Source organism: Onychomys torridus, chromosome 11, assembly GCF_903995425.1.
Source record: "Onychomys torridus chromosome 11, mOncTor1.1, whole genome shotgun sequence".
In the NCBI taxonomy this organism is placed as follows: domain Eukaryota; kingdom Metazoa; phylum Chordata; class Mammalia; order Rodentia; family Cricetidae; genus Onychomys; species Onychomys torridus.
Genome location: NC_050453.1, coordinates 31,914,738 through 31,937,598, shown reverse-complemented (window position 1 = coordinate 31,937,598; position 22,861 = coordinate 31,914,738). Strand labels below are relative to the sequence as shown.

The 22,861-nt window shown below is 40.8% G+C and overlaps 1 protein-coding gene across 3 annotated transcripts; it reads left to right on the top strand.

The window, feature by feature from the left end:
• Window positions 1–393: 393 nt before the first annotated feature.
• On the top strand, window positions 394–21,437 carry Vamp4 (vesicle associated membrane protein 4). Of its 3 annotated transcripts, none has more exons than XM_036202421.1 (8): window positions 394–631; window positions 4,267–4,382; window positions 6,904–6,950; window positions 9,005–9,055; window positions 12,605–12,705; window positions 14,056–14,135; window positions 16,285–16,336; window positions 20,686–21,437. In XM_036202421.1, the coding sequence occupies exons 2-8, from the start codon at window positions 4,317–4,319 to the stop codon at window positions 20,712–20,714; spliced, it is 426 nt and encodes a 141-aa protein (XP_036058314.1). In that variant the 5' UTR covers window positions 394–631; window positions 4,267–4,316; the 3' UTR covers window positions 20,715–21,437. The 3 variants fall into 3 exon arrangements, with proteins under 3 accessions (XP_036058314.1, XP_036058312.1, XP_036058313.1); XM_036202419.1 differs by having other exon boundaries at window positions 400–631; window positions 18,369–21,437; XM_036202420.1 differs by lacking the exon at window positions 394–631 and adding an exon at window positions 659–1,022 and having other exon boundaries at window positions 18,369–21,437.
• The last annotated feature ends 1,424 nt before the right edge of the window (window positions 21,438–22,861 follow it).

Genomic DNA, 22,861 nt, shown 5'->3' with positions numbered 1-22,861 from the left:
AGCCAAACCAATCGTGCAAACGGCCTCAAACAGCTCTTCCATCAGAAAATGCCATCGGTATTTTCACTTCTACCCGGCTCCCTCAGACTGCCCGCAAAGCAGCAGCTTCTAATCGACAGACACCCGGGTCACCCCTTCAGTGCCCGGCTTTGAGAGCCTTCTCCTCAACGTTCCCCAACGCAGCCCACATACGATCCACGTGCTCCTCCATTGGATCGGAACCTCACGCCTACTGGGGATTCTTCCCAGGTTAAAGAATGGCCGGAGCGATCGACTCGCTCGGTGTCTCCACTGCCTGACCTAGTCCGTCCCCTTCGCCCAGCAACAAGACGCGGAGCGCCGAGAGGGTCGATCTCCGCGGCCGGGGCCCGCCCCCATGAGCCCGCTCCAGGCCTCAGAGTGCCGAGCGGCTCGATGCCGGAGGCCTGAGCCCGCCCCCTCCGCCCAGCGCCAGGCGGCTGAGCGCCGAGTCGCTCGATGAGCGGGGGCGCTGCAGCAGCTGGGAGCGGTGGCTGGTCGGCGCCCTCGGCTCCCCCCCCTACTCACCTCCTTCCTCCGCTTCCCGCTCCCTCCCCCGCCCGCCCTGCGCAGCCAGCAGGGACTGCTGCCCGGAGCTCCCCCGGAGCCTCAGGTATCCCGCCCCGGCGCGCGTAGGGAGGAAGGAAGCCAGGCGACGCCCCTGCCCGCCGCCCCCCAACGTCCGCTGGGGCTGGGAGCTGATCTGCGCGAGGACCGGGTCGCGAGTAGGGAGGGATTGGGGCCCGGGCTGCCGTGAGGAAGGGGCGCGAGGACAGGGGGTGCGGCTGGGGTGGCCGAGGAGCTTTGGGATCGAGTTGCCCTCCCCGGCCTGCACCGGGAGTGGGGAGGGCCAGAGTTCCTAGCAGATGTCGGGGTGCGGGGCCTGGTGTGGCGGCGGGGAAGAGAACCGAGGAACCAGCCGCGACGCCGCCTGAGCTCCTTCCTCAGGGGTTCTGGAGAAAGCGTGCAACCCCGCTGTGTTTCGAATTGACCCCAGGGTGCAGGTGAATCCTTTACACCTAACAGGTTTTGCGAGTAAGATTTCCAGTCTGAGTCCATTCAGATCACGATTTGCGTGGAACTGCCAACCAACCAAGACCGCAGATGAGATGAGAAATGAGGAAGAACCAGAAAGGGAATGGAGGCTGAGAAAAGGGAAGCCGGTGCCCAGCCAGATTTGAGCTTTTTGTGAAAGGAAACACTCAGGGCGTGTTTTGTAAAGAAAAAAAAAAAAAAAGCCAATATAGACTAAACAACAGGTTAGAAGTTTATTACGTGTAAAGCCACTGAATAGAGAACGTGTTACGAGAGATACATACGTGAGACTGAGCCAGTGATAAGTACACGTCAGAGCCCTGCGTTGTTGACAGTTCGGTGAGCCCTGTAGTGTGCTGTCCTCGACAGGGACGTCAGGCATGGCTCCTACTACGTAGACGCTTTAACTGACAAGAATATTTTTGGTAGAGGAACTGTAGGCAGAATAGAGTTAACTCTAATTTCTGAGCACAGTTTATTTCTGCTACTTTTTTTTCCCCCTACAAATATCATTAGTTTCGGGTAGTTTGTCAAGAATAGCTTATTTATCTGTCTACTGTTTGGCTAGTGGCTGTTTGTCTGACATGAGTTGCTTCCTTCTTCAGACTGCTAACTTGGATTTAAGAACTTGAATAAGGGGTTTACTCTTCACCCCCACCCCCGCGAACCCAAGGTCTTGCGCTTGCTAGGCAAGTGCTCTACCACTGAGAAAAAAATCCCCAACCCGGTTGGGCTGGAGAGATAGCTCAGCCGTTAAAGGCTAGGCTCATAACCAAAAATGCAAGGGTTTACTCCTCATTAAGGCTTAGTGTTCTATCGTATAGAAAAGTTATGTAAGTTCGTTTGGTCACGTCTTTCCCTGTTGGCTAAGATCATTTGGAGTTATCTGTCTGTTCTTAGCAGTGAGTTGTTTCTTTTGTGCTGTCGAGGTTTAAAATATAAAGTCCAGATATAATTAAAAGCTCATTTTCTTCGATTCTTGTTTTGCCAACTTTCTTCAGTGCATTCTGTAATATTTCTGCATAAAATTTATTCTGAAATTAGATGTAAGGAATGAAATGGACCAGATCTATCTCACAGAAATAGTGCAGAGTAAAGAATCCTGGAGCTGTCACTCAGGCGTGGGTAGTAGTTTAATGTTACAAGTGGTTTGAAAACAAGTGGTTTGCTGGTTGGAAAACAAACGACAGGAAGCTGATTTTACTGTTATTACTTGGACGTGGGTTTCTCTTAGTGCTTACCAGTAATAAACTAATATCTAACAATTTAAAGATCTTCAAGGTTTTTTTTTTTTTAATAGAAGATGGAGGTTGTCGTAAGAAAGTGTGTCGTTCTAGAACAGAGTTGTGTAACATGATGGCAATTCAATGAATAAATATTAAAACAGTGCATAGTCACTTACTGATCTGTTTGAGTGGAATGGCACAACACTGTTGCTTATTTATCCTACTAAATTTTCTTAATGCTTGCTTGAAAGAGGCGTCAGAAATCAAAAAGAAAATGCATGTATAACACTGAATGCTAAAAATGTTTCTGTGTAACTGAATATGCACGTGCATGTTCAGCACATACTAAACACCTTAGGCTTTTATGATTTTTCCTCAGCCATCATCTGCTCCAAAATACTGAAAATTTGTATTTGCATAACAACTACTTCTCCAGAAAAATTTTGATTATGTTGCATACTCAAGTGTTTCCTGGAAAAATCACAATGCACATTAACATATAAAAGGCTGTAAGGTGGTTCTGCTGCAAAGAAAACCAGCTTAATTTAACTTTCTTGTTTTTATATATGAAAAAGAAAATCCCGTTTTCTCTCAGAAAATGTTTGTGAACCCAGAATGTGAGGAGGTTGGTTTCCCTCAGAAAGCAAACCATTTTGCAGGATGTTCTCCAGCAAAGAACCCCTGAAAGTCCCCTTAGTTTGTTTCTACCACTGTCTCCTAGGAAATAGCCACAAATGGCCCCCTCTTCAGGTGTCAAGTCCCAAGTTATTATACCTGTTCTTCTAGTTGGCTATAAATTGAGATGGCCACAGCCCCTTTGTTGGTGTCAATTAATTTGCTAGAGTGGCTCACAGAGTTCAAGGAGACTCTTAAGTTTGCCAGCTTCTTATAAAGGTTCTTGTGAAGGGTGCAGATGAATTATCAGGTGGCATAGATGGAAAGGTAGAGAAGAAGGAGCCGAGAGCTGTCCTGGCTGGTCCACCCTCTAGGAAAGTCCATCTGTTTATACCTCAGAGCTCTCTGGAGTCCTGACCTCTTGGATTTCTATGGAAGCTTCATTTGTGAAAAGAGTAATTACAATAGCAGGTGTTAGGGATCACTTCAAACTTTGCCTTCTACCTATTCCAGAGGTTGGGGTGGTGTGGACGGAAATAGCCCAACCTTTTAATCCTGACTTGGTTTTTTCAGTGAATAGTCTCCATTCCGGAGCTGCTTATAGACTGCCAGACATCTGTCATTAGCATAATCTCATTAGCATAAAAACCTCACATTTATCACTCATGGGTATGGGGCTTTTAGGATCTACATGTCAGGAAACAAGAGGAAAGCCAGAGGGGGGCAGAGGGAGGGAGGAAGGGAGATGTAAATATGCGTGTGTGAATATGTGTATGTATATATGTACTTTGTACGTTAATAGATATGCACGTGTATACATAAATATAGAATTGTTATTACCGCCATGTTACACTAGTACTTGCAAATTAGCCCCTCTTATGGAGCACCAATGGACCACAGTTTGTGAATGTTTTTGCATGTGTTAGCTCATGTGACCACCCAGCCTCATGCAGAACCCTGGAAATCACTGTTTTACAGATGAGGAACTAGATCATTGCTTAAGCAACTAGGTAGATGTACAGTGACTAGAAGTATGCCACTTCCTTACTCCAAGTTGTCAAAGCTTTTTCAGTATTTAGGGACCATTCCTGTTTTCTCCCGCTTTGACAGTATCTGCTCTTCCATTTTATAACATCCTAAATTTACCCATTTTCTCTGCATGTTTCCTTAGGGGAATAACATTCATTTTTATTATGGTTTTAACTATTGCTTGCAAGCTAAGGCTTCGCATATAGAGTACAGTCAATGGAATGGAGCAAGTCAAAGGGAAGGTAGTTAGAGGTTAAAGGTGAAGAGACCCTATCATACAAGGCACTTTAGCTAGCCTCTACCTCAAAGTTTCTCCTATGATGAAATTTGTTTTCTTGTTAAGGTGGCGAATACTTACTTGGTGGGAAATAGAAGAGTGTGTGAGCAGAAAGTATGCCTCCCAAGTTCAAGCGCCACCTAAATGATGATGATGTCACTGGGTCTGTGAAAAGTGAAAGGGTAAGTTTAGAATCTTAAGCTTTAAAGAAATTCAATGAAAGGTGCATTCCTTGTAAATGATAGAAGGACATCTGTAATGTATGGAACAGAAAAGGGGCGACCCTTTTCCTGTTCACCTTAAAGGGCCGTGGCTGATGCCGCACAACAGAAGAAAGGTTAACAAAGGAAAAGTAGCCCACGCCTTTAATCCCTGTGCTGGGAGGCAGAGGCAGAGTGGATCTCTGTGAGTTCAAGGCTAGGCTGGTCTACGGAACAAGTTCCAGGAAAAGCTACACAGAGAAACCCTGTCTCAAAAAACCAAAACAAACAAACAAACAAACAAAAACACACAAAGGAAAAGTAGGACAGATTTATCTGATCATGGTTATATTTTACGTGACATGAGAGCCTTCAGATTGAAGACCCAAAAAGAAGGGTGAATTGGCCCGTTTTTATGTTGAGGTTTAATGAAACATGTACAACTTTGTAGAAATATGAGTGGACAGAAGGGTGTGATCTAATAGGAAGGAGGGGGAAGGAGGAGGAAGAGAAACTTTCTCTACTTCTTCTTGGCATCTGTGTTCCTTCCTGCTGGACAAGGGACAGAAACCTCTGGAATGGGAGTCTTAAGACCTGTCATCAAACAGGGTAGGTCAGAAAATGTTTTTATGATCAATTCCTAGGTAAAAAGATAGGAGGAGATCAGGGTAATATTTTCAGGCTTCTGGCCACTTAAAGTCGATGTATGTAGTTGAGTGGCTTTGGTATTTTCAGAGTTGGGCAGCTACTACCACACTCAGTTTTAGATCATATCTGTAGCCCTGAAGGAAGCCCTGTCCCCTTTACCAGTCTTGCATGTTCTCTCCATTCCTTCAGTTACAGACAACTAAACCTCTGTAGTTTGACTTACTCTGAGTATTTTGTGTAAATGAAATCATATGATATATATCCTGTTGTGATTGGCTTTTTTAATTCATACTGTTTTCAAAATTGTCAGTATTGTAGTCTTAATACTTTATATTCCTTTTTTCTAGATATTTTTTCCATTTTTTATTTTATGTATGGGGGGGTGTGGTGCCTATATGTATGTCTGTGTACCATGTGTGTAGTGCCTTGAGAAGGCCAGAAGAGGGCTTTAAACCCCCTAAAACTGGAGTAACAGATGATTATGAGCCACCTTATGGGTACTGGGAATTGAGCCTGGTTCCTCTGGAAGATCAGATAGTGTTCTTAACCATTTCGCCACCTAACCAGCCCCTTTATGTTCCTTTTATTGCTGAATAATATTCTATCATGTGGGTGTACAGCATTTAGTTATCTGTTCATTAGTTGATGGACATTTTGGGATGCCTGCCCCACGACACCCCATAGTTCAGTTGCTCTGACTACTGTTGAATGAATGAATACTAATGTACACATTTTGTTTGAATGTAGTGGAAGGTTTCCTGTGTCCCGGCCCGCTGGCAGTCGGGACAGGTCTCTCCCACTCGCACTTGTGAAGCAGCTCGTTTACCCGCCCAGCCACCTCCCCAGCCCTCATCAAACATTCAGATTTGCTGGTCCATTTGATTAGATTCTTTGGTCACATCCATCTGTATCCTAAGACTTGGTTCTCATTCGATCTTCTTTTGGCCTAATTCCTCAAGCAATGTTCTCGGAAAAGATGCATAGATGATTTGTTTCCCACTTCTGTAGAAGCGAGTTACTCCAAAGTTAAAGTACCACCGACCTGCTATTTCATATTTTCTTAGGGAGAAATTGTTTTTTGCTTTTCCAAGCTGCTGGAAGCGGCCTGCCTTTCTTGGTTCATCCCTTCCCCTGCCTGAATCTGAGTTCCTTAGTGTCTCTCTCTGTGTGACCCTTATTCTCTTTGGAGGAACCATTGTCCTTAGTTGGGACTCAGATGACTAATCAGTAAGGACCTTCAGTTCAGGCTCCTTCAACACATTGCCAAGTCTCTTCACCTCAGAAGTTAACAGGGTCCCGGATGGGTTTGGGTTATTGTGACAGGTACATCTTTGGGAACCACTACTCTGCTTACAGAATAGGATGTATTAGTTATGTCTGGAGATCTGGATTTCCTTGACTTTAATCTCCTTCTAGGACCTCATGTTCTCCTTTTAGAGAGAGTGTGGCCCCATATTCATTTCCAGGAAGACTTTCTGTTTGGTAATGTGAAACTGTAAAGTGACATTGTTGGAAGTTAGCATATGTATTGAACTATTTCTGGACTAAGTCTCAGCTCTAATGTCACCTCCGCCCCTTACTCCTTCTGGGGTAGTCATTGAACTCCTGAGATCAGCGCTGCCGATAGAGAGAATGGAGGAAGGGACGACTGCCACACCAGTGACAGGGTTCTGGAATTGAGAACGTCCTTGTCCCATATCTTCTGCTGCCAGGAAGGTCTCTGTAATTTCCTTCTCCCTCTTCCTGGGAGCTTGTTTAAAAATGTCAGCAGCCTAGAACTTGTTTCTTCTCTCTGCTCTGACATTTTGTAATTCCTCTGCATCAGAAAACTCAAGTATTTTTCATTTTTTGACAGAGAAATCTCTTGGAAGATGATTCGGATGAAGAAGAGGACTTTTTTCTGTAAGTTAATTTTTTTTTTCAGTTTTAACTAGTGTACAAGAAAGTGTGCATAGTTAAGTGTTCATTGTGGGTTTTGACGGATACTAAAGTAAATCTATACTGTCACCCATTTAAAGAGGAGCACAGATCTTACCCTAGAACTGTCTGCACTGCTTTGTAAGCTGCTGCTCTCCCAAGCTATGGGTTGCCACAGAGCTGCTTTCTGTCACCACTGTTTCTGTCTCTGAGAGATTTCTCTAAGGGAAGCCATATGGTGTGCCCTGCCCCCGCCTCTTTTTAATTTTTAAACTGACTTCATTTGCTTCACCTGCTTATTTTGAGATTCATCTGTGAGTCAGCAGGTTGGTTGTTTTTCTGAGTGGTTTTCCATTGTGTGAATACACTGATCCATTTCTCCATTCACTCGTTTGTGGATGTTTAGTGACTTCTAGTTTTTTATTAAAGCAAATAAAATGGCTGTAGATGTTTGTGTGCAGGTGTTTGTGAAGACACACACCCTAATTTCTCTTGGGTAAATCTCCAGACATGAAGGCCAGTGCACAGTCACATCTGTCTTCCAAAGTGGCCACACCGCCACTAAAGCTTTGATTTAACTGAAATCAATGTTTTAAATGTCTCCCCTTTGTCCCATCCTTCCAACAGAGTCTCATTCTGGCCTCAAACTCAACCATCACCTTGCCTTTGTTTCCCAAATGCTGAGATTGTAGATGTGTGCCACTGTGTATCTGTTTGTCTGTCTGTCACTCCTTCTGTTTCTCTTTCTCAGTCTTTCCCTCCCTTTCCTTCTCCCAATCCCCCTTTCCTTCCTCATTTCCTCCCGTATTTCTTATTTCATAAATGCCGTATTGAAGAACTGATGTCACTATAGTAGATTTAATGTTTGTCTTTGTTTTTGTTTGTTTGTTTGTTTGTTTGTTTTTTGGTTTCTTTGTGTAGCCCTGGCTGTCTTGGAATTCACTCTGTAGACCAGGCTGGCCTCGAACTCACAGAGATCTGCCTGCCTCTGCCTCCCAGTTCTGGGATTTAAGTGTGCACCACCACACCCAGCTTTTGGACTGTTTTAACCTAACGGTTTTTAGGTAACTGTCTCACCTGTGGTATCCTTATTTAATCACTACTTTTTCATGCTTGTCTCTGAATTTATTCCGAGCTGTCTGGTTTAGAATATGAAATATAGTGCTTTGACCTGTCATTTGGGATAGAATGCTGGGCCAGAACTCCAGTACTTAGTTGGAGCTCTGAAGACTGAGAGGGAAACACTTACAGAAGTTAAGGCAAGGTGATACTGTCTTTTTATAAATGATATTGTTTTAATGAATAATTTAATTTTTCCTCTAAACATGTTTTCTTAGAAATGCATATTTTCTCTTCCTTTAGAAAGTTTCATGGCTAAAAATTAAGAACTTGGGGTTGTTTTGTTTTGTTTTAGTTTTGTGCTTTAAACCTTCTCTATCTTCAGAAAAAAATTATCAAAATATCCTTACATTCCCATTCCTAGAGCATTGAAGTGGGTGGATGAAGGTGTTATACACTTGACTGAAACAAGAGATAATGGTAATAACTTGAGACAGTTAAATGCTTCCTGTGCTCTTGCATTTTCTTTTTGCTCTGTGGATAGTTGTAAGAAAGGTATTTTAGAAATATACTTCAAATTTTAATGCTTTGAATAAATTCATTCAAAAGTAAGTTGCATTTTTAGTTCTAGAATTGGCCACAAAGGTAGTCATTGTCAGTGACAGTTCAGTTGATACGACATTTCACAGTTTAATGTGTAGGAGGAAAAGTATCACTAAAGATTAGGGTTATGTACTATGTATTTTCTCAGGAAGTTTTTCCACTTGGAAGAATTAGATTATGCCCAACAGTATATACCATGAAGTAGGTCCAGGATTATGTAGCATTCATTCCTACCACTAGCTCCTGTGAAATGCAGCTCTGTATGATTAATGATGATCCATATTAGAATCCACCTTGATTATATACATAGATGTGTTTCTTGTTTTCATATTTCTGTGATATTGTCATTACTACATATACTGGCTATTTTATTTCAGACGGGGACCATCTGGACCAAGATTTGGACCTAGAAATGATAAGATTAAGCAGTAAGTTCCTAGATACTCATTCATTTAAATGATCGTTATGGTTCTCTGTGGACCAGGGCTTTCAGACTACAGCCTGTGAACCAGATCTGGCTATTGTTTTTTATAAACAAATTAGTGGTTGTTTTGTTTTGTCTTTTAATTAGAACACAGACAAATATCCATTTGTCTCCATATTATTTTTAGCTGTTTTTGAGTTACAATAGCAATGTCGAATAGTTGTGACACAGAGATCATATAGTTCACAAAAGCTAAGACTCTTATGGAAAGTGTTTGTTGGGTGAGCATGGTGGCACATGCCTCTAATCCTTGCCATTATAATACAAGCTGCTTTTAGATTCATATTATATAGAAAAAGGAGAAGGGGCCAAAGGTGCTGGCTTCCTGCACCATTGTCTCACACTTCAACAGTAATACCAAAAGGGGCCAGTAACTTCACTACCAGTTGTAGAATACTGTGTTACAAAGGAATTGTTGCTAGACTCCAGCGAAGTGGTTTTTATAGTCTGTAGCCTGCAGAAGCGGCACACCTCAGCAGTACCTGGGTGTGGGTTGTTTTCACTCCTTGCTCTTTTTAGAGGCCTGCTACCCAGCTCCCAAATGAATCACACAGCATCTTATTACTTATAAATGCCCAGCCTTACCTTGGCTTATTTCTAGCCAACTTTCCTTAACTTAAATTATCCCATGGGAGGGAAGGGCGGCTAGAGAGATGGCTTAGCTGGTAAAAGCACTGCCTGCCCTTCCAAAGGATCCAGGTTCAACTCCCAGCGCCACATGGCAGCTCACAACTGCCTGTAACTCCAGTTCCAAGGCATCTGACACCCTCACACAGACACGCATGCAGACAAAACACCAATGCACATAAAAATAAAAATAAATTATTTTTTAAAAAATTATCCCATCTGTCTTTTTCCTCTGGGCTTTTATGTTTCTCTATTCTGTATACCTTTATTTCTTATTCCATGGCTTGCTGGGTGGCTGGGTGGCTGGACCCTGATACCCTTCTCCTTTTCTTGCTCCTTTTCCATCTATTTATTCTCTCTGCCTGCCAGCCCAAGCTGTCCTTTCTCCTGCTTTGCTATTGGCCATTATGAGACCAATCAGGTGTTTTAAACAGGCACAGTAACAGAGCTTCACAGATTTAAAGGAAAATGCAACATAAAGGAAGGCAACACATCTTTGCATCAATAAACAAATGTAACACATGTTAAAATAACATTCCACAACACTTGGGAATTGTAAGAAACGGTCTATGATGGTTCAAAGTACACATGGAGTGGAGTGAGACTGGCCTCACCAGCCCCTCATCATCTCAAGTGCCAGTGGATTCACAGGACATAATTCATGAGTATGCCTGCAAGAGTCAGTATGGAATTGTTGAGCCTTCTCTTATATCTAAGGTGTCACTGGAGCAGAGGAATCTATTGATGACACTCCTAGGTTTTGTTGTTGTTTGTCCAGCCGATATGCTTTGTTTCCTGTCTGAAATGATTCCTCAGAGTGAATCTAATGTAGAATATGGCCTGTTGTGTCTTTTCACACACACACACACACACACACACACACACACAAATGGCATGTATATATAAATTATTACTGTGACTTTGACAATTATTGAGTGATGTAGTGGTTCTTACTCTAGAGCTGAAGGCTGGCCAGATTTAGTTGGAAATCAGGCATCAAAGAACAAACTGGAAATTGACGGCCTGGTGTCACTGATGCTGATCTAACGTGACATGACTCACCAGTGTGTACAAGATGACAATGGACAACTTGCCATACCACATGCTTAAGGAAAACTCCCTGACATTAGTCTAGTACACCAGATTGGTCATTTCATTTAGCTAAGGTATATTATTACCACTTCATTTATAATAATTCAATGGAGTATTTCCCAGCTATGTAGATCAGCAACATTGTTGCTTTGTTGGAATTGGATTGGCCAGTAATAGTTAAAGTTGGTTACAGTTTAATATAAAAATATCTATAATACCTTTTAGGAGACATTTTTTGAGAAATACTTTAAATTTTTACTTGCTTCTATAAAATTCATCATTTCATTGTGTCCTTTTCTTTTCTTTTTTTTTCAGTCCTAGGGGTTGAGCCTAGAGCCTCATGCATAATAGGCAAGAGGTCTACCACTAAGATACACCACCAACTTATCTAAAATCCTATTTGAGACAGGGTCTTGCCAAGTTGATGGCAAGTCTTGAAATTAAGATGCTCCTATTTATCTTCCTTGCTGAAATTACAGACTTTGGCCATCAGGTTGACAAAAATTTGTGACTTTTATTGGAATGTTTTCTCTGCTTTTAAATGAATAAAAGCATCATAAATGCCAATTTGATAAATTTTAGATACTTTCTGTCACAGATGAGCAATCTGCTATCACCTTAGTCCAACCAGGTCAAACTTTAAAAGGTACCCAAGGATTTCCCATGATGTGACAGCAATATACTCACAGTTTTAAGAGTACAACATAATTTTAAAACTTCATTTGTTGGGATCACCAAGATGGCTCAGCAGGATAAGGTATCTGCCTCCATGCCTGAGGACCTGAGTTCAATTCCTGATATCCATATGGAGGAATTTTAAGAAAATTGACTGCTGCATGAACGAACACACACACACACACACACACACACACACACACACACGACAATTGCATATTCTTATTTACTTAACTGTATGTATTTCTATGTGTATATAGTTGTTAATAATCATTGTGTAGAGTTGCTAATAATCATTGTGCTCTAAACATAGGTCCCTATCTGTGGTTAGAGCATCAGAGGAATACTAGACACTCAATTAAGCATTTCTGTGTTTTATACTTTAAAGGTAACTCTGTGTGGCAGTAGGTAGTTGAAGACTATTTGGCCAATTCTTACGTTTGTTTCAGTTTTCACTGAACAGTCCTAAGTTTAATTTGAAGAGGTTGCCATCACATAAAAGAAGAAAACATTTTCATTTTGAAAGACTGAATTGTTTTTCATTTTTGACTTTTGGTGGACATTTCTAAATATTCCTGGGTGTTCCAGGATGACTTGAATGTTGCTTATATTTCAGAGAAAACAAGTGAGCAGTGAAGGGCTATGCCCCATTAGGTATCCAGTGCCTTATAAGTTGTGCTGTATATTTCCATTTTAGAAACTAGGTATTTTTCATTAGCCCCCCCAGTAAACCTGGCCAAACACCTTGGTAAGTCTTTTGTGGTTGAAATGCATTACCAAGAAAGGTAAGTTATGATTATTGGGTTATCTGATGTTTCAACAGTCTATTAAAAAGAAAATGAAATACTGAGTCACACTGAGCATTCTGTCAATGTTTGCTTTGCTTATGAGGTACATTCAAGATCGAATCAAGACTAAAAGTAAACTTTCAGTTAAATATTACTTTAATGTATAGCCTTTATCCAAGTGGAAAACCATTGCTTAGTTTTATAGGTTAATGGCAAACCATAGTTCTCTGAGAATTTGCCACAGCTAGTAAAAGTCCCCAAAATGTGGTTATTTCTAAAAGAAGAATAAATCTTCTCTCTTTTCAAACTAGTGTTCAGAATCAGGTGGATGAAGTTATTGATGTAATGCAAGAAAACATCACAAAAGTCATTGAAAGAGGAGAAAGACTAGATGAGCTGCAGGACAAATCAGGTACAGCCATTTCCGTATCTCTTGATATTTCGACTATGTGTGTAGCGAATACACCTTCCATTGTCTCACTGATATTTAGGAATCATGGCTTAGGATGTTAACATTCAGTTCTTAAGACTGACAGCCATGGCTGAGTTTCTGCCCATTAATGCGAATGGTCTTACTCTATTGTTTCCTTTTTACTCAGTCAGGAACAGAGAAATTAAAACTTCATTGCCAAGAAGTTAAATCCCCTCTTTTCTCTTGCCCTGTTACGTTGATATGCTTTGTGTTTTCCTGATGTCAAGACGTTAGTCTGCTTTTTAGTACTCCTTTCGAGCTTGCCTGACATTTTTATTTTATGTCTTCTCTGGTAATAGGGAGTCTTTCTTTAGGGACAGGTGTTGATCTCTGTGTCTGTAGTGATTCCTAGCACATATCTGGAGCTCAGTGTTGTTTGAATGATGACATAGGCTTTCCCTGGACACGGAGCAGCTTCTGTTTACAGGCAGCTCTTAGCCTGAGAGCCTGTAATGGTTGGGCACATGCTAGCCGTTCATGCTCTTTGAATGGTGAGTGGCTGCAGGCCAGATTCGTTCTTGATAGACCTGCCTAACTAGAAACTTGCTTGATTGCTCATTCTTTTCACTCAAAATCCGCTATCCTTGTTCTCTAAAAATTGCATTTTCTCGGTGTGCAAAGTTTTTCTAGAGTTGTGCCAAAGTGTTTGTTCTGTTTCTGTTGCTGGGATCTAATGTGTGCTGTCAGCATAGGACCACAAGCAACAACCCTAGCCCTACTATTTTAAAGACGTTTCTTCCATTCATGTGTGTGCGTGTGCATGCGCTGGAGCACACAAACCATGATGAACATGTGGCGGCTAGGGTCTTGGCTCTCTGCTTTCATCGTGTGGCCCCTGGGTATCAAACTCAGGTCACCAGCTTAGTGTCCGTCTTGCATCCCCCCACTAATCTTATTTTTAAACTATTTTCTTATCAGAATTAAGAAGTTTGTGTATATAAGCATTGAGGCCATAGGAAGGGTTCTCGAAAACTTGAGTGAGGATGGAAGTGGGATTGATTGAACAAACTGACCTTCCGTGTGTTTTGTGTTGTTGTTTTTTTTTTTTTTTTTTTTCAATACAGACTAACAATTTGTGGGAAAAAAATGAAGAAGTAGAAATTAATGTATTTTGTCTTTGTGTGACTAGATAAAAAAAAAAGGGGGGGGGTTGGGGATGTAGCTCAGTGGTAGATCACTTGCCCTGCAAGTGCAAGGCCCTGGGTGCGGTCCTCAGCCCTGGAAAACAAAGCAAAAACAAACACCCTGTTTAGTCGTTTAATCCTTTTCTCCACCCTCTGTGTGATGCAGAAAGCTTATCGGATAATGCAACTGCTTTCAGCAACAGATCCAAACAACTCCGAAGGCAAATGTGGTGGCGTGGATGCAAAGTAAGTAAATGAGAAGGGGGGGCGCGGGCGGGGAGAGAAAGATGCCAGGAAGAGGGGCCCCTAGTCTCTGGGCTCTGTGAGGAGGTCAGATGTTGTAACTGCCTTGCCTACCTGGAGAATTCCTCAGCCTGGGACACAGAGGGGTAACTGAGGATCCAAGCAGTGCCTGAAAGGATGCCTCAGAGTGCTCCTGAAAGTAGCCCTATTTCCTGGTGATTCAGCATCTGCACGCATTGGGACACACTCTGCCCTGCCTAGCAGCACTTCTTCCGGGTACTTTTGGAACCGTTCATCATATACAGAATGGTGTTTTTCTTTTTTTTAATAAAATGAAAACTAGGCAGAAGTGTGATTTTTTTTTCCCCCCTGGGGGGGGAAAACAGAAGCAGTTTGTTCTCCAGGAACTCTCCTAACAAAAAGATGAAGGAAAAAGTCCCATTTTATTCCTTCATTATTTCAACAAAATAAGAAATAAAAGAAAAATTTTAATAAGAACAAATGGAATCACTACATATTAATATCCTGCAGAAATGAATTTGCCTCTAAAATCAAGTATGACCAATCATGGAAACAATTATCTTTTAAGATTTTATAGCAAAAAAAAAAAAAAAAAGGCTGGCCTACACTCACTCTGTAGACCAGGCTGGCCTTGAACTCACAGAGATCCACCTGCCTATGCCTCCCAAGTGCTGGGATTACAGGCATGTGTTTTCAGTTACATGAAATTGTTTAATGAAAGCAAGGTTTTTTGACTCATCAATGAAATGAAACTAGTTCAAATAATGTGTATATTTAAAAAATGAAATGATGACAGTTTTATATAGAAAGATAACATGAGCTTAAAATGTCAAGCAGCTGACTGAGAAATTATCTTAAGCTTCTCTTTTTAATTTGAAACTGACACAATTAAGTGTTGTTATTCATAAAGAATTTAAAGTATAGTCTTTAAAATGGAGATTAAAACACCATGGAGGGGTAAAATTACTGTGGAGAAAATATGGTCAGGAAACTCCTGACAGTATTCTCATGTACTTGGAGAAAACTGCTGTGATGCCTGCTGTCAGTGTGTAACAACCCCCATGCATCCCATGTGAGTGTGTAACAGTCCCCATGCAGCCTGTGTGGGTGTGTAACAGTCCCCATGCAGCCTTGTGAGTGTGTAACAGTCCCCATGAAGCCTGTGTAAATGTGTAACAGTCCCCATGCAGCCCGTGTAAATGTGTAACAGTCCCCTTGCAGCCTTGTGAGTGTGTAACAGTCCCCATGAAGCCTGTGTGGGTGTGTAACAGTCCCCATGCAGTCTTGTGAGTGTGTAACAGTTCCCATGAAGCCTGTATAAATGTGTACCAGTCCCCATGCAGCTTTGTGTGTGTACCAGTCCCTATGCAGCCCCTGTGAGTGTGTACCAGTTCCCATGCAGCCTTGTGAGTGTGTACCAGTCCCCATGCAGCCTGTGTAAATGTGTAACAGTCCCCATGCAGCCTCCTGCCATATAGACAGCAGTCTACCACCTCATGGTTTAGTTCTCCATATTGTTGGTTATCTACAGTGAGCTGAGATCAGAGAACCTAAATTTGCCTTGGAAGAGAAACACCAAATTCCTTTTTTGCCTTATTATCCACGTGTTCCATTTTATTACTGGGTGTTAGTCTATTCTGTCTAATTTATCAATTTATTATCATAGGTATGCCTTCACAGAGAAAACCACATGGAGAGGATTTGGTAGGATCCATGGTTTAAAGCATTCATGGGGTGAGGGCACATGTAAGACAGCGCCATCGTTCATAAAATAATACATGGACTACTGGCTGCCTGTGTTTTTATCCAGTCCAGACCAGAACTACTAAAAGTACAGTTTTTGTGTCTCACATTAGAATTAGCCCCAGCCCGAGAAGGCTTCGATGTGGCTGCTTACTGTGTAGTACTGTCGTAGATGGTAGTATCCACCAAAGCACACCCTCACACATGGAGGAACTTTGAGTATTTGCACAAGAATACAAACCAGCCATCAAATTCATGTGAGAAACAACAAATTGGGAACCCTGCAGGGAGTGTGCCTGTTATTGATGAGGTTGTATAGTACCATAAAGTAGCAGACAGAGAGTCTTGTCTTACTAACGAGTCGAATCTTTCATTTTGTGTGTTACAGATAAAAGCCATCATGGCTTTGGCTGCAGCTATCCTTTTGCTAATGATTATCAGTAAGTATTTATTGGATCATTGTTTCTCGGGGTATTGGGTTTTGTAAAGCTTAGGATTTGATTTGGTCTTGATTTTTTTTTCCCCCAGATACATAGTTTCATTATATAGCCCAGGCTGTCCTAAATGCCACTGTGTAGCCCAGGCTGACCTCTGGCTAGGGTTTTATTTTTAAATTATTTTAATTCCTTTTCATTTCAGTTGACTTAGTGTATGTAATGTCAGCATGGAATAATGACATATGCCTTGAATAAGGAGGGAACCTTTACCTAGACTCTCTCCATCACTGAGAATGGCTTTAAATGTCTGAGGTTCTATGTGAATATACATGTGTACATTTCTGTGGGGAGTCCATACATATCCTTTGTTAAATTCTCAAAGGATGCTCCCACTCCTGCTCCTCAGCCACACCCCAGTCACGTTACAGGACGCAGCCGTTTGTTTAAGGCTAAATCTGGTATCTGATATACTTAGGGCCAAATACAGTTTTCTGTTTACTCTTGTGTTCAGGAGACAAACCTCTTAATTTCTCCAGATGACTTTGTATGTGTGTTTGTAGATTTGAACTTAGTTTTAGTTCTGAAACCATAACTCATTTGTTTTTTTCTTAGTATTTTCTTCAAAGTCAGATCATTTTTTATAAGAACCTTTCTTTAAGATCTCTTTACTTATATTTACAGAGATTTTATGAAGAACTAGGAAGGGTCTCCAAAAAAAATAACAATTAGAAATTTTTTAAGGATATATTTGAGGGGGCGTTATTTTGCTTTTCAATATTTTAGCAAAGTTTTACTCTGTAGTCCAAGTTGGTCTGAAACTTAGTACGTTGTTCCCAAGTCCTGGGATTATAGGTGTGAGACACCACACCTAGCCCCAAAATAATTTTGAAACATCAGTAGGTACATCCAGGCAGATAAAGATATTTTTTAATCTTAAAAAGTGTTACGAATAACTATGCTCCAGTCTCATTACCTGGGTTGCTGTGTGACTTTCGTTACTAGTTGAAGTGTGTTTGTAACCCCCATGTTAATAATGCTCATGTTATTTCCATGGTCATTCAGAGTAAGAAGAATTTTGACTCCCTTGACCCCATAGGCTTCCAGCAAGGGTCAAATGGAGATGTGCCTTCTTATTTCAACCTTCATTGCATAACCAAGTGTCCTTATCATAGACTGCTTGTCCACGCTTTTGCTGACTTGATGGTTTGAAGTGGACCTCACGGATAGACTAGAAATGCTGTCTGTTACTCAGCTGTAATATGTAATAGACCTTCACAGAAAATATATGGGCTCATTCAGGGCTGAGCTACTCTACTGCTGGCCTTGCCTTCCTTGTAATGTCTTAATTCGTGACATCTATTAAACAAGATGTCTTTCAACAGAAACACATAAAACAAGACTGTTAATTTATCAACTAAAATGTAGTAGCCAGAGACGCATGGGAACTTAGTCCTGTGTTTTCCCTGGGAATAGTGGTTGAGGAGTCACCAATTCAATGTTCCTGATAACTTTGTAGAATACAATTATCTCGGATAACAAGAACCTACCATAAACGGTGGGCACCATGCAGAATGCAGACTAGCATAAAAAGGACTGTGAAATTCAACTGACTTTCACTGTGCTGCTATATCTGCTGTCCGTATGACTGTTTGATGTGCTTTAGTCTTTTCCTATTGGTGTGTAAGCATGATTTTCAAAAGCTGAAGTCCTATCAGATAGGTTCCAATAAATGTTTTATTCATTGTTTTCCCATGTCATTAAATACTGTAATAATATTTTAGGAGCTACAGGTTACTTTTTTGCCATGGTTTATTTGCTCAAGAGGCCAGTGTTAGACACTTGGGTTGTTTGATGATATTTCTGCATTTCCTCTTACTTCATAGCTGTTATCTCAGATCAGAGTTTGGCCTTGGTTTCTCCCTTCTAACAATGGCCGATGCCCACACATAGGAATTGTGCTGCTGACCTAGCTGTGATATGGTTCTGATTTTGATGCATTCTTTTTCTTTTTTTGTTTTACTTTTTTCTCTTACAGTTCTTATAGTTGTGAAAAACCGTACTTGATTTGATGACAGAGATCCTCATTAAACAAGATCTGGGACAGTAATAATTAAAGATTGCTGCATAATTTAAATGAAACCTATGTATATAACTTTCAAATTTTCTTTTTCAAGAAACTAAAAGGCAAGTACCACTTCAAATTGGAGCATTGAGAATATCCAATAATCTTCTTCTCACTAGCAAAATGTGTTTTGAATAATTATATTTAAGGCAAAGATAACTCTATTTTGCTTTATTCCAAGGATCTAATTTGAAACTAGATACTTGCCAGTTTGTTATATGTATATATAGTTAAACACTAATGACAATATCCCATACTTGTGTCTTAGTGGCATTAAAAACATTTATTATCATATTAAAATGAGGGTCAAGCTGGTGGTCAGGAAGCCTGTGTAGAGTCCTGACTCTGATGCTGAAAGAGATTCATAACCATCCCATCAGTATGTGCAAGAATGTCATTCTTTTCATATTACAGTTGCTTTGCAGGCCATTTCCACATTTATGGATTGACAAAAGCTATGTGTTGTAAATGTTTCTGCCTTCAGCTCTACCTGAACACATTCCAGTAAACCTATCTGACTGTATAAGGGAATGAATGCGTGGTAACTTTTTGGTATTTGCATTTTGAAAATGGGAAATTTAAACAGTGTGAAAGCACAATATGGTACCATAAAATTGGATATAATAAAAGTATTGGAGAATGTCACTGGAGTGTTTGAAAATGAGCAATATGCCCAGTCTTGGTCCAGTCGGTTGTCAATTAAACTGCAATAAAAAGGGACCAATTCAGATGTAAGTGCAATCTGCAGGTAATTTGTTCCTTGATTTAATTTGTTAATAGTTTTCCCTCTTTAATTAAACTAACCTTGTGCCAGAAGAGCTGAAGTCTTCTGCTTTGAATGTCATGTTTCTCTGACACTCTCGGTGTGTCCTCTGACACTTTTTGGGACATAGATGTTGCACAGTCCAAACAGCCAGTAGCAGTGAGTAGCAGACTGTCAGGAGCATAGGTCATCTGTACGTAATCAGTCAATAGCAGATGCTTAGGGGTATAACAAGATGTGTTCATTGTAAAGATTGCCAGCCCCTGAATATTGTTTAAACAAGTCAACGTGAAAATGCATCCTGATGGGTAAGAGGAAAAGGCAATCAAATTGGAGCCTTCAGGAACAACTTTACATCTTAATCTAGAAATACAGTTCACAGGAATTGTCAGTATTTAAGGGGAGATGGTCGTCCTGTATAACATGTGTTACTTCTGTGAACCCTTGTAATTCAAATGTATAAAACAATTTGGATTGTTCTTTGTTTAATTCTGCAGTGGATAATACTAACAGACAAGAATGTTTAGAATGGAAACTTAAGTGATGCCTAGACCCTTGCAGCGTCTAGCTTTCACTGCTGACTTTACAGTTTCTTACATATTATGGAAAGTTGACTCTGGTCCCTTCACTCTGTTTGTCAGTTCATGTGATCAGCATCTAAACTGATGATAACTCCTCTTGAAAACGATGGGCCAAGGAGTGTTCTCAATCCCAGCAGCTGGTAGTTCAGGGATGGAGATGTTGTACTTGAATCAGCAGAGCTGGTCCCAGTGTGTGCTTGTCTTATGTTTGAATTGTAACTAGACTCATAAGTCATTAGCTTGCCATTGATCAGTGTAGATGTCTAGTGTCATTCAGTGTCTATTAGTGAAGATGGGGTTTTTTTCTAAGAAGACTCCATATTTCCAGTGCTTATTTGAATAAAGCATGTCACTTTTAAGGAAACAGTTATTAAAAAATAGAATTATAAAATTATTTTCTAGACATTAAGTATAAAAAGTTTAGATTACATAACTGTTTATATATGTAGTTGTTTGTATTTAAATTTATTGCTACTGAGGAAACCATGTTGGCATGTGAGTGAGAGTTTTTTATAGCAGTGGTTATTTCACTCAGTTTATTTATTGTTTTATCTTTTTTGAACTTACATAATCCTGAGACCTTAAAATGACTGGCATGTTTATAACATTATGTGAAATACTGGAAATATTCCCACAATAAGAAGCTGAGATGAGCCAGGTGTGATGGCTCACACCCATAATCTCTGTTCTCTGAACACTGAAGTAGGAGGGTTGCCATGATTTCGAAGCCATCCTGGGCTTCATGGTATGTTCTGGACCAGCCTGGGCTGTAGAGTAAGAACCTGTCTCAAAAAATTTAAAAGCAAAAAACCAGAAGAGAAGTGGTTGTTCAGGTTGATGCCAGGCCTGCCTTCACCCCTCCTTAACCATTCTTTTTCTCATTCAGCTCAGATCATCCTGCACTTGAAAAAATGAAGTTTTACCACCATCAAAGCTATCATAATCTAACAACAGCGAAGATCAACAGAAACATTCAAGTAGCTTTGCTAATGTTAGTTGGTGCCCAGTGAAATCAGGTCACTACTTCTATGCCTGAAGCGTGCCCTTGTGATTTGTCTAACAGAAGCCTCTTCCCTTGTAGCAGTTTGTGATGAACGGGGTTTTTTCTCATCATCATAACTCAGTGATGCCTGTGGTCCTTGATTCCTTTGTCCTAACAAGAACCATTGGGAATTGTCTCAAAATTTTATAAACTGAGAAATTTACTGATTAGAAGAAGGTCCAGTATTGATGGTGGAGCATGGTTTAAAATGGAGAAAGAGTAATGCACATCAGGTGCAGAGGTTCCTGTGACTGTCATTACAGTTCATTCCTGGGCTCTGTGTTAGGAAGAAACGTTGGCATTGATAGTAGAATTGACACCTGTTTTGTGTAGCATGTGAGTACCCTGTAAATACACCCAGGCTGAGGATCGGACGTGGGAAGAGCTTGACATCGCTTCTAGCTGCTTCCACATGTTCTGTGTCCTGTTAGCACTGTAGCCCAAACAGCCTTGTAGTCACATCTGTATATACTGTATGGCTAGAGAATATGCAAGAAATCTTCTCAGTGTTGAACACAAATGTCATTAGTTGTATTGAGTGTTACCAAGTTAAGGACTGTGCTACCAATCAAATTTTGTGTTTTCAAAACAAAAAACAAAAAAAAAAAAACAATGTGTGTTTTCACATAGAAATGTTATTGGAATCATTTTTACTTTTCTGTGAGTGGTAGTAAGAACATGAGTCAGTTTAAACACATGTTTTGGGAAGGCAGTTGCCATAAAACAGTGTAAAGACAGTGGGTCAGAAGGAGCAGAAAGGGACCATCTTAGTCCATACAAATGTCACCCTCCCTTAGACTGACCGTCTGAGCCTATTTTGTGTGTCTTGTTTTTGAAACTGTGACCCAGGCTGGCCTCAAACTCACAGAGAGCCACTGGCCTCTACCTCCCAAGTGTTGGGATTAAAGGTATATGCCACCATGCCCTGCAGTACTGTGGATATCACTCTGTATGCTGTGAAAGCGGCTGCAGGACTGGCGGGTGAGAGAGATTTGTCCTGACCATGGGCCAGGTGGGACACAGAAAAACTTTCAGCCACACTGCAGCCTTTTTCTTTTTGTTCAAAGAAAGAATTCCTGGGCTCAAGTGAGTTTTCCAACTTAGCCTCAGAAAGAAGTAGCTGAGACTCCCCATGGGCACCACCATGTGTAGATGTTCTCTTTAAACCTGATGAGTCTTATTCGGCTCCTTATTTTCATATGTCAAGTAGGTAAAGGGTGGAGCACACTTGTATGCTGGCTCTTGTTTTACAAAGCTACTTAGAACAAGTGAGTAAGGATAAAAGCATTGCTAATCCAGTTGGGATAAGGGTAAGCTTGTAAAACAAGGACCATGCCTTGTCATGCCTCTCAGCACTAAGGCACCTTAGCAGATGCTAGACAAAGTTGTGAGTGGAGAGGGCTGTGTTCCAGAAGTCACTGTGCTGGTGTGAGAGCTGATTTCCAGTGAGTAGTGAGTGATCTAGGTGCTTACCTGGAGATAAAAGTGTTCTTGTTACAGTTGATATAGAAAAATTCTGGTTTTACAGTGTTGCATTAGGTTCTTTTCACTTGAAAAGATTATGAAATAAACTCACATTATTTTTAAGCTGTAAATTGCATATGTCTAAGGATCTAGTAAAATGTTAGAGATAAGAAAATTCAAGCATTGTTTTTATGTCTTAGTTGTATGTTATTATTTTACATCCCTTAATCCCTAATTTAAACACTTCGGCAAGTGCCTTTGACATTTAAGGGGTATGATGGGAAATGAGCATATGTAAATGCCATGCCCCTTTTCCTGGCTTCTAAATTCCTCATAACCACATATGTTCTATAGTGCTACAAAGTTCAGTCCTTTGTGTTCATATGGAATGTATTTGTAGCTTCTCCATAGTAAACAGCAAAATAAACCATTTTGTAGAAAATGAAAAGTAAGCACTTTGGCTTGTTCAGTATGTATATCCTATTGACTTAACTTCAAACCAGAACACCTGTACAAGCACCCTGATTTCCTTGGTCCCTGTTTTCTACTAAGGTAC

Bases quoted from the DNA above. Each gene is read 5' to 3' on its own strand.
- Vamp4 (XM_036202421.1), top strand. From the start codon at position 4,317: ATGCCTCCCAAGTTCAAGCGCCACCTAAATGATGATGATGTCACTGGG. The intron at 9,056-12,604 runs GTAAGTTCCTAG...TTTTCAAACTAG, and splicing joins AGAAATGATAAGATTAAGCA to TGTTCAGAATCAGGTGGATG. The intron at 12,706-14,055 runs GTACAGCCATTT...TGTGTGATGCAG, and splicing joins TGAGCTGCAGGACAAATCAG to AAAGCTTATCGGATAATGCA.